We start from the raw sequence: 11,483 nt of genomic DNA on the forward strand, positions 1-11,483 counted from the left end.
CGCCAGCGCGCGTAGAGGAGCAGAGCACGCGCGGGTGGCACACCGGACAGTCTACAGGACTTGTCCCGTGCACCACCGGACAGCCAGGCGGGCCCACAAGTCAGAGCTCCAACGGTCGGAACCCAACGGCCTGGTGACGTGGCTGGCGCACCGGAAAGTGTCCGGTGACGCACCGGACTGTCCGGTGCGCCATGCGACAGCCGCCTCCACCAAACGGCTAGTTTGGTGGTTGGGGTTATAAATACCCCCAACCACCCCACATTCAAGTCATCCAAGTTTTCACACTTCCAACCACTTACAAGAGCTAGGCATTCAATACAAGACACACTCAAGTGATCAAATCCTCTCCCAATTCCACAAAAGCTATAGTGTTTAGTGAGAATGATTTGTTGTGTTCTTTTGAGCTCTTGCGCTTGGATTGCTTTCTTTCTCATTCTTTTCTTGTGATCAAAACTCAATTGTAACCAAGGCAAGAGACACCAATTGTGTGGTGGTCCTTGCGGGGAAGTTTTGTTCCCGGTTGATTTGAGAAGAGATAGCTCACTCGGTCCGAGGGACCGTTTGAGAGAGGGAAAGGGTTGAAAGAGACCCGGTCTTTGTGACCACCTCAATGGGGAGTAGGTTTGCAAGAACCGAACCTCGGTAAAACAAATCCTTGTGTCTCACTTTCTTATTCGCTTGTGATTTGTTTTTACGCCCTCTCTCGGACTCGATTATATTTCTAACGCTAACCCGGCTTGTAGTTGTGATTAAATTTGTAAATTTCAGTTTCGCCCTATTCACCCCCCCTCTAGGCGACTTTCAATAATGATCCGCGTAGGTTAAATTTGATGGGACCCAATAGGTTACCCTAGTTTGGCTATCTTTATACCTTGTTTTACCACTGAATTTTTGGGTAGTACATGCTATTGCTTTATGTGGTTTTGGGTATGGAGATATACATTATTCATGTTCACACTTTTATTATCAGTTTATTATTTATTGTTCATTACAAGATCATTATGTTAATTGGAACATGGAGAACCACCCGGGAAAACAGTGATACCACAAGAATGGTATGGGACACCCTTGGCTGACTAACTAGGAAAGCTAGTGGAGGACTACCTTACCCGATAGGGGCAAGGGCAGTAGGGGAGTGGTCAGTATAGGGAGGTCCTTGGTTTGATTTTGCTGCGATGGCGGTCAGGCGAGGGATCCCTGCACCGAAGCTTCCTAGAAACTGTAGCAGGTTTTCTGAAGCTAGTGGAACTTTGTAAAGGCCTCGTAGTGGTACCCTGCCTCGCTTCCTTGGTAGAGGTGTATGGGGTCCGATCAACCCCATGGCAAATGGGTAGCACGACTTGTGGGTAAATATGTGCAACCTCTACAAAGTGTAAAACTGGTATACTAGCCGTGCTCGTGGTCATGAGCGACTCGGACACTCACATGATTAATTTATGAAATTAAATTCAATTTGTCATATGCATCGCATTAGGATTATTATTATTATTTTTATTTACTATTTCTATGGTTTGGTATTCACTTACATTTAGTAACTGCTAATAAAAGTTTGACCAACTTATAAAAGCAATGCTCAGCTTTAACCTTTATTTATTGATCAGCCTTACACCTCACATGAACTCCCACCTTTGGTGAGTTCATGCACATTATTCCCCATGACTTGTTGAGCTATGATATTTTGTGAGCTCACTCTTGCGATATGTAAACCCCCTCACATGTGAAGAGCAAGTGGTCAAAGAGGAACCACACAACGAGGAGTTCGACTTGATCTAGGTGGCGTCTCCCAGTCAGCTTTGTGGTGCCAAGGAAATAATATTTAGTTCGTTTTATTTTTATCATTTATTCTGTAAGACTTCTGCTATGTAATAAGTACATTTATGATATTTATGACATTTATCTCTATACATTCTGTCATTATATGTGAAGTTCTTCCTTGGCGCATATATGAGACGCACCCGGCTTTATCCTTTAAATTCGGGTGTGACACGTGCCATGGCTTAGGCCCTCCTTGGACATGTTGGGTGCGCAGGCATGAAGTGGTCGAAGTTGTCGCCGTGGAGCGAGTCAAGAATGACTCGACCGACTACGATGCCGATGAAGGGCTCTGTGATCCTGGCACTGGGGTTGGAACCAGGGAAGCAGAAACCCAAGAAGCGGCACCGCCATGCGTGTACAGAGGGGAGGCGTGGCTTGTCGGTGAAGCAGTAGTGGGCTCCTCCCACTCTTCAACCACGAACATGCCCTAGTCTTCATCGTCGCAGGAGCCTTCCTGGTCGTGTTTGACGGACGAGTTCCAATCCTAGGTTGCGCCTTCTTCAAACACCGCGTCATGGGTAACATGCACCCGATTCGCGACAGGGTCATACACCCTGTAGGACTTTGAACCAGCCTAGTACCGGACCATCACCATCTTCGTGCTTCGATCATCAAGTTTCCCGGCATTTGTCTTGGTGATCTTCACATGAGCTACGCAGCCGAATACCCGTAGGAAGTGCACGGCTGGCTTCTCACCATGCCACACTTCATACAACGTGCGCCCCACCAAGCTTCTCGTCGGGACGCAGTTGAGGAGGAACACAACCGTCATCACGGCCTCCCCCCACAGCCTTGCATGGACCGCCTTGGCTTTCATCATGCTCCGTGCCATGGCGAGCACAGGCTGATTGCGGCGCTCCACCACGCCGTTTCGTTGCGGGCTATACGGTGCGGTAAGATGACGCTTGATGCCGCGCTCGGAGCAGAACTCGAGGAAGGAATTCGAGGTGAACTCCCCTCCTCGATCAGTTCTAAATGCCTTGGTCTTCCGCCCGGCCTCGTTCTCGACGCCGGCGCACAGCTTCCTAAATGCGTCCTCAGCATCAAACTTGTTGGCTAGCAGTACCGCCCACATGTACCTAGACATGTCATCGACAACAAGCATTATGTAGCGCTTGTCGCCGGGTGTCGCCGGAGTGATTGGGCCGCATAGATCGTCGTGGAGGAGGTCGAGCGACTTGTTGGCGCGGTATGTGGCGGCTTGCGAGAAAGGTGCTCACCGTTGCTTCCCTACCAAGCACCCATCGCAGACATTCTCGACGTGCTCCATTGACGGCAAGCCGCGGAGCATGCCTTCGCGCCCCATCTTTTGTAGAGCTTGGAAGTCGAGGTGGCCAAAACGCGCGTGCAACGCCACTCATCGTCATTGTAGCTTGCCGCGAGGCACACCGGTTTCGACGGCCTGAGTGGAAGTATGTATAAGCGATTCGGTTAACGTTGTACCTTGGCGAGGAGTTCGTGGCTGCGGTGATCCCACAAACGAAGAACACCATCATCGATGTCGATCCTGCTGTCATTCTCGTCGAGTTGCTCGACACTGAGGATGCTGCTCCAAAGACGAGGGATGTGGTAGACATCATGAACGGCCCTGTGGCCTCCATCCTTTGACTCAAATAGGATCGATCCGCGCTTGGCGATCTCCACCAGAGATCCATCGCTGAAACGCGTGGAGTCGACGACGTCGTCGGTGTAGTTAGAGAAGATCTCTGCGTTGCCGGTCATGTGGTTCGACACACCAGTGTCAAGGTACCACTTCATCTCCTGCAGTTCGCCGTCACCGTTGAGGTCTGGCTGCACCTTATGCTAGTTGAGGTAGACATGCTCAACGCGGTGTGCGTCGTGAACAGTCTTCACGAACGGCTGCACAACCGCCATGAACAGCGAGGGCGTCTCCTCCTCCAACTGAGCGAGATTTGCCTGGGGCTGGCTCACCTGGGCTAGTGCCTCATCACGCTTTTTCTTACGGCACTCCCGAGCCTAATGCCTGGACTTGCCACAGTAGCAGCAAGCGTCGTCGTCGACCTCACCGCCTCCCTTAGCTGAACGCGTATCCTTGTCGTGCCCCCTGCCGCGGCCTCTCCCGCCACGACATCCGCACAGGACCGGCTTGCGCTCTGTCGCGCATCCCCAACCCATCAGTGTTGCAGTTGAGACGGCACGCAAGATGAGCGATCAGCTGCTCCTCCGTGAAGTACAGCTTGTCGTTGATCTCTTTGCCACCAGCGCTCAGTCCGACACCTCCCTTCCACTTCGCGCGCTCCATACGCTCCTTTGTTGCTTTGAGCCGCCCCACCAATTCATCCAAGGACACCTCCTCGAGATCGAGCAGGGTCTCAATCGCAACTTCTATTTGATGGAAATGCTCGGGGAGATCTTAAAGAAACTTATGCAGAATTGTTTCTTCTTCATAGACTTCACCAAGGATCGCGAGCTGGTCGGTGATCTTGGTGAGTCGGCATGAGAAGTCGTCGACGGACTCTCCTTCCCTGAAAGTGATCACGTCGAACTCTTGACGCAATGTCTGCGCCTTTGCCTTGCGAACCCGATCGACGCCAAGGTGACGGGTCTTCAGCGCATCCCAATCCTCCTTGACCGTGGCTTTGTTGGCTAGGACCCCTTGGAGCTCGGGGGCACAGCTTTGCACAATGCCTCGAGGGCATTGCGATCGTCGATAAACTCACAGGTGCCGACGTTGATGGCTTCCCAGAGATGTCGCCCCTGGAGCATGACACGCATCAACGCCGACCACTCGGTGTAGTTCGTCTTTGTCAAAATGGGCCATCCGGAGTTGCCGATCTCCCTGATCGAGCGGTGAATCACCAGCCCTTGGTCTTGCCCGCCGCTGCCTCCTGTGTGGCTGTCGGTTGGGGACGGCGAACGCCGGCGCCGCGGTGTGCTTGAGCTCCATCGCGGTGGCATGCTGCAGCTTGCTCAGGCGTTATTGGCGAAGCTAGCGATGAACCTCAGCTCCAATACCAATTGTTGGTTTCTTGAAAGGATCAATATGTCTCTAGAACACACGAACTCTCTCCCTCTCTACGAACACACGGTGAACTGAATGAGGAAAACAGTGAGTACACGAGAGTATTTGGCGCAGCGCACACACCTACTGCATTTTCTGGTTTTCATTCCTATTTATTTGACGCATTTACAGGTAGGGTTGAGTCCCTAGCTGCATGTACCCATGCTCCCGAAGCAGTTGCGCCATCCCACAGCCAAGAACTTGACCACAATGCCCAGTTTTCTAGGTCCACCGTTTGACTCTTCATGAAAGGCAAAAGCTGCTCAACGCACGCCCGCAACGATCGCGCAAGAACGCCACGACGTGCTGACCACAAACCCAACAAACTTTAGACTCTAAAATCCTCTAGACCAAGACCCCAGCGCTATAGATTATTCTTCTACAAGGTCAAGAGATGAATCCTCTGGCCAAATCCAGTAGTACTAATTGCCTATTTGGAAGCACTCAGTTTTTAAGAAACTAGTTTATAAAAACTGAAGTGGTTTTAAATATACTAGTTTATGCCCCAGTTTATAGAAACAGTATTCTCAGTTTCTTGAAAACCAATAAGCTAGCATTACCTAGCTAAAGACAATTTATGAAAACTAGGTGGTTCCAAAATCTTGAACCATTTTTTTATAAATCAGTTTCAAGAAATTAGAGATAGGAACTATATTCTTAAACATTAGGTTGCTTCCAAACATGCCCTAAATGTTCCTTTCTTTGTCAATGTATCCATCTACATGTGCTCAGCTAATTCTTAAGAACTGAGGATTTTTAGTATGTTCTTCTGTTGCCATTTTTGTCAAGCGTACGCTTTCAGAGTTTCAGACATTTTAACGCACCACAAACATATACATATATGTAATATAACATATTTACAGATATCATTAATTGCTGATATGATATCTGCATATATATGACGATTTCTGTTGCCATTTTTGTCACTGAAGCCTTCTTGTTTATTCTTTTAAAAGCATTTCAATTTTAATTTTTGTTTAAGATTTTGATGTTATTTGCAGCATAATGCCGTTGATATGGTGCTTGCAGAGGTGAAATTTTGGAGAGCCAAGTGAAATTTTGAAGAATTAGGATCTGTGTGCTGCTGCTTCACAAGTAGGGATATTTCTACAATATATGGCTTATGGGCACTGAGCCAACATTGCTTATTCTGTCCGGTTGCAACTCTTTTGTGTTAAATACTATTTCACTAGTACACAGAAGCTCTATAGAGGCGGTCCTAGAGCTATTTGCACTGATGTTTTTCAGTGCCACCAGTACTAGGGGCCAGTAGAAATCGGCCTTTTCACAGGCGGTTGATTGCCAACCGCCAGTGTAAATAACATTATCACTGGCGGTTTTCTTTAGCAGCCGTCAGTGTAAACAACATTAGCACAGGCGGTTTGCTTAAGAAACCGCATGTGGAAACATGATTTTCACTGGCGGGCTGCTTAAGAAACCATATGTGGAAACATTATTATCACTGGCGGTTTTCTTTAGCAGCCCCCCAGTATAAATAACATTAGCACTGCCGGTTTGCTTAAGAAACCGCATGTGAAAACATGGTTTTCACAGGCGGTCTGCTTAAGACACCGCCTGTGGAAACATGATTATCACTGTCGGTTTTCTTTAGCAGCCCGCCAATGTAAATAATAGTAGCACTGGCGGTTTGCTTACCATTCCCGTCAGTATAAGTTTTCCTGCCTTTTTTCAAATTTTCAAACAAAACTGATTTTTCACTTGCGGGCTGCTTAAGAAAACGCCCGTGGAAACATTATTAGCACTGGCAGTTTTATTTAGCAGCTCGCCAGTGAAAATAACATTAGCACTGGCGGTATGAGTTTTCCTGCCTTTTTTCAAATTTTAAAACAAAACTGAATTTTATATTTATTTACACAAATCTGTTTACAATATATTGTTTATAATACATATTTTTCTGTTTACAACTATAAATTTTCAATCAATCAAAACTGAATTAAATTTGATACATTCTATACATTAAATTTGATTCATCTAAAGTATGTTAGTGTATGTAATAAGTCGAATCTGAATCTTAGCAGTTCTGCTCGTACCTTATGGTATTATGGTACCTTCAGCGTGTTATTTTGCTTCTTTTTCGAGTACACTTCCTAGTTCTTTAACTTTATACTTGTTTTGCATTAGATGAGGAAGTCTGGCAAAGTGATTGAAAAGTGGGACACAAGAGCAACAAAGATTTACACAGAAATTTGTGTAGAAGAGGTCAATGTAGGCAACAGGCCGCATAACTTTCTAAATGCAAAAGGGTATGCTAACCTCATTAGGAAGTTTAAGGAACGCACTGGCCGCACGTACACCAGGGATCAAATGAAGAATAGGTGGGACTCTTTAAAGAGAATGTACACGCAATGGAAAACACTTAATCAAAGGGCAACATGTATTGGTCGAGACCCTCATACTAGATCAATCAGTGCACCAGAAGAGTGGTGGGCTAAGCAAAATGAAGTAAGTAGCCTTTTGATTTTTTTTGTAGTTTAGGAATACTGATCGGCATCTGAAAGTAGGAAATTCCATTTTACTGCAGGCAATGCCAGGGTGTATTATGTTCAAAATTGCCATGCATGAAAATGAGGACAACCTTAAGATAATGTTTGGACCCATTGTGTGCACCAATGAGACAACCCTTGTTCCTGGAGTTGAGGATGCTAATTCATCATCTGATGGTCACGAAGAAGACTTTTTTGGTGCTGGTGAAAACAGCACACCTAACCCCAGCTCTACAGTTAAGGGAAAGAGTAAGGTTTTGCATGACTCTCCTAAACCTAAGAAGCAAAAGGATATGAGGGATGAATATATGAAACAGATTGTCGATGCTTTCGAGTCCAGGGGCTCTTACAAGTCCATAACCTCATCTGAAAACGACCCCGTGCGTAAAGAGGTTGCTGCCCAATTGGAACAAGTGATCAAAGATGGTGCAGAGGAAGGAAGCGACTTACATTTCTTTACGACTCATCTTTTAATGGAGAAACGTTATAGAGATGTATTTGCTACTCTCATGACCAAAGAAGGAAGGAACGCTTGGCTGCGCCGTGCTTACGAGAAGAATGAGAAGTCAAATTAGGTGTTGGTAGCCCTGTTATGCTTCAAACTGTCAGGCTACGGGTCTTTTTCCGTCGTCCAGTGTTTTTACAAACAATCTGTCGTTGTTTTTATGTCGTCCAGTGCAGTTACAAACATTGAGTCCTATGAGTATTTTTTCAGTTGGAGAAGTTTTTAAAATATTCGAGTTCAGGTAGTATTTGCAATAATAACTGTTGTATATGTGTGAGAACTATGTTGGACTTATGATAAATGTACAACCATCAGTTTGTTGTATGTTAAATTGCTGATTGCAGAAAACTGGTTATTGTTTGTATCTGTGCAGATGTTTCAGCCTGATACCGACCATAGTGATGATGATAGGGATCATGATGAATTATTAGTGGCAGCATTGACTTTGGATATTTGGGGTAGCTCGTCAAGTAGGGTACCCAGAAGAAGCATGGTCGAAACAGGTATCCAATGGGTTGAGCGTACATCGGAGAATAGTGATGATTGTTATGACATGTTTTGCATGCGCCGCACTGTGTTTCATTGTTTGCATGATACGTTGGTGCATAATTATGGTCTGCAACCAAGTCGTGGAGTAAGTACAAAGGAAGCGGTTGCAATTTTCTTGTGGGCATGCGGGGGTCCACAATCTTTTAGAAAGATTAGGAACAAGTTTGGTCACTCGTTAGAAACAATTAGCCGCAAATTTAGTGAAGTCCTTAACGCAATTTATATGATGTCTTCGGACGTCATCAAGCCTAAGGACACACATTTCAATGAGATTCATCCTAGGCTAAGAGAGTAGATTTTGGCCACACTTCAAGGATTGCATAGGTGCAATAGATGGAAGCCACTTTCCCGCTTCTGTCGCGACATCTAAGCAACCGAAGTATATTGGTCGACACGGTCATGCATCACAAAATGTCATGGTTGTTTGTGACTTCGATACGAGGTTCACATTTGTCGTCACAGGTTGGCCTGGATCAGTGCATGATACTAGAGTATTACAAGATACTTTGATCACGTATCGAGATAGGTTCCCGCATCCACCTGAAGGTAAAACTATATTTTAGTTTTGTACCATACATTATTAATGTGTATCACATGTATTGAAGTACAAATTTGTTTTGGTGCAGGTAAATACTACCTTGTAGATTCTGGTTATCCCAACAGGAAGGGATACCTTGCACCATATAAGGGTCGTAGGTACTATACTTCTGAATGGCAAAATGCGAGGCGACCAGTAGGTAGCAAAGAAGTGTTCAACTTTGCACACTCTTCCCTCCGTAATGTTATAGAGCGATCGTTTGGGGTCGTCAAAATGAAGTGGAGAATCCTACTAAATCTACCTTCATTTTCGCTTAGGAAACAATCGAAAATTATTATTGCTTGCATGGCACTGCATAACTTTATTCGAGACAGTGCTATACACGATCGAGACTTTGACCAATTTGTACCTACTAACCTTGTTAATGATGTACACTTAGGTGAGATTAGCAGAGTAGCACATCTGATGAGTTTGACATGAGTGCATTTCGAGATGCAATAGCTTGCCTTAGTGTCGTAGGTTATTTATTCAGAATTGTAGCGATAGTTAAGTTGTAAAGAAGTATCATTTTGTTAATGTAATTCACTAGTTGGCTCGGTGTATTTATCTGTTTCCATTTTTCAATCAGAATCTACAATCTCCCGTAATGTCGTAGATTAAGGGGTGTTTGAATGCACTAGAGCTAATAGTTAGTTAGCTAAAAATTTGCTAGTGCAATTAGCTAGCTAACAAATAGATAGCTAACTATTAACTAATTTACTAAAAATAGCTAATAGTTGAACTATTAGCTAACGTGTTAGGATGTCTCCAACTAATTTACTGTAGTGTAGAACATATATATATGCAACTTGTGATATATGTGCAACTGAACATATATATCATGATATAAATGGATATTCATATTTACATATAATATATATCCATATGACACAATATACAGAACACATATATATTCATATGACACAATATGACACAATATACAGACCACAAGTATTAATGTACGGAAGCGATATCATTCGAAGCTTAGCCTACGCAGTAGGGTAGGATGGTTGCATGGCAAGGCCACACATCCCCTTCTTGTCAGCAATATCCTTCTCCATTCTCAGAAATCCATTCTCTCCCCAAGTTGTGCCCCACGAGTTCTTCATCAGCCAGTACTTGGTGCCATCACTGGTCTTTCCATAACCAATAGCTGCAATACCATGGTCGAGGTCAGTGCCGCAAGATCCCGTCATCACGCCTCCAGAGTAGAACTGAAATGTCATGTCGCCGCCGTCCACCGCCACAGAGACTGGCTGGCTAGCTACCGCCTTCATGAGGGCGGCCTCGTCGTTGGCAGGCACATCCTCGTACCCCTTGATGGTTGCGGCGCCGTTGGATCCGGACTTGCACTGGCCGTCTTGCGCGGTGTAAGGGTAGTTCGACTCGGTGGTAAGGCCACCGTTCTTGATGATGAACTTGAAGGCGTCGTCCATCTCGCCGCCGTTGCAGCCCTGGTCCTCACCGTGGACGTCACAGTCCACTAGTTCTTGCTCCGAGAGTGAGGTTAGCTTGCCGGTGCTTATCTTGACGATGCCCTCCGTGGCAGCCACCGCTGAGAACGCCCAACAGCAGCCTGCATTGCACATTCGTTTTGTTCAGTTTTTCAGATGCATGCCATTGTCAACCTTTGTTCTAATAAATAAATAAATAATAAACCATATACATATGTAGGAGAATTTTAGTTTACTTACCGCACTGGCCTTGGTCCTTGATGGGCGTGACAGCACCCTTGGTCCTCCAGTCCACGGTTTGCGGAAGTGCATCGATGCTAAGATTCTGGTACCGGAATCCCGTGGGAACCTTCACCACATTTGGGTTAAATCCCTTGTTGGTCTTGGTTGCTCTGAATTCGTCGTTGGTGAGGTCGGCGAACTGGTTCACACCCAGCCAGAACTTGCGGTTGCCGGCGGCGGCGGCAGCGTTGAACGACTCGATGAACTTGACGTTGGCCTTGAACACTAGGAACCGGTGTGCCTTGTCGGTTTCATCCTTGTAGACGCGCCCGTGCTGGACCATCCACTGCTCGTGCCTCGCCACCATGGCCAGCTCGTCGTCGCCCCCCAGCTCGCGAGCTGCAAGGACAGCAGCGCTGCACAAGCAGACGCCGCAGCCGAGGATGGCAAGAAGCAAAGCCTTGGGGATGCCCATGGTGCTCGATCAGGTAGTGCTAGCTCTTTCAGTTATGTTTCCTGCTGTTGTTGACGACTCTGCTTTGGTTTGATGGCTGGAACCGGGTTGTATGAGGGGTATTATATATAGTTGATGGCACGCGTTAATGTAGTAGTATATATACGGTGCTTGTACGACGACGTACCTAATTAATTAATTAATTTACCTGTGTGGTGTGCGTACCCGTCAAGTTCCGCCCAAATTGTTTAGAACTCTTCTGCATGAGAATTGAGACGTACGCTTTGCTGCACCAGTGACAACGACCACCCACAGGGGTTCAACAGCAATATAATAAAAGAGCTGTGTGATTCAAGGTATAGTAATAACAATAGATAACCA

The 11,483-nt window shown here is 46.0% G+C and overlaps 1 protein-coding gene across 1 annotated transcript; it reads right to left on the reverse strand.

The window, feature by feature from the left end:
- Window positions 1-9,868: 9,868 nt before the first annotated feature.
- Window positions 9,869-11,199, reverse strand: LOC103646794 (senescence-specific cysteine protease SAG39). The gene is made up of 2 exons (XM_008671454.3): window positions 10,667-11,199; window positions 9,869-10,548 (listed from the first exon to the last, which is right to left on the reverse strand). The coding sequence occupies exons 1-2, from the start codon at window positions 11,121-11,123 to the stop codon at window positions 9,962-9,964; spliced, it is 1,044 nt and encodes a 347-aa protein (XP_008669676.1). The 5' UTR covers window positions 11,124-11,199; the 3' UTR covers window positions 9,869-9,961.
- Window positions 11,200-11,483: the final 284 nt, after the last annotated feature.

The sequence above is a fragment of the Zea mays genome, chromosome 2 (assembly GCF_902167145.1).
Source record: "Zea mays cultivar B73 chromosome 2, Zm-B73-REFERENCE-NAM-5.0, whole genome shotgun sequence".
Lineage (NCBI taxonomy): Eukaryota > Viridiplantae > Streptophyta > Magnoliopsida > Poales > Poaceae > Zea > Zea mays.

Bases quoted from the DNA above. Each gene is read 5' to 3' on its own strand.
- LOC103646794 (XM_008671454.3), bottom strand. From the start codon at position 11,123: ATGGGCATCCCCAAGGCTTTGCTTCTTGCCATCCTCGGCTGCGGCGTC. The intron at 10,549-10,666 runs GTAAGTAAACTA...TGTGCAATGCAG, and splicing joins CAAGGACCAAGGCCAGTGCG to GCTGCTGTTGGGCGTTCTCA.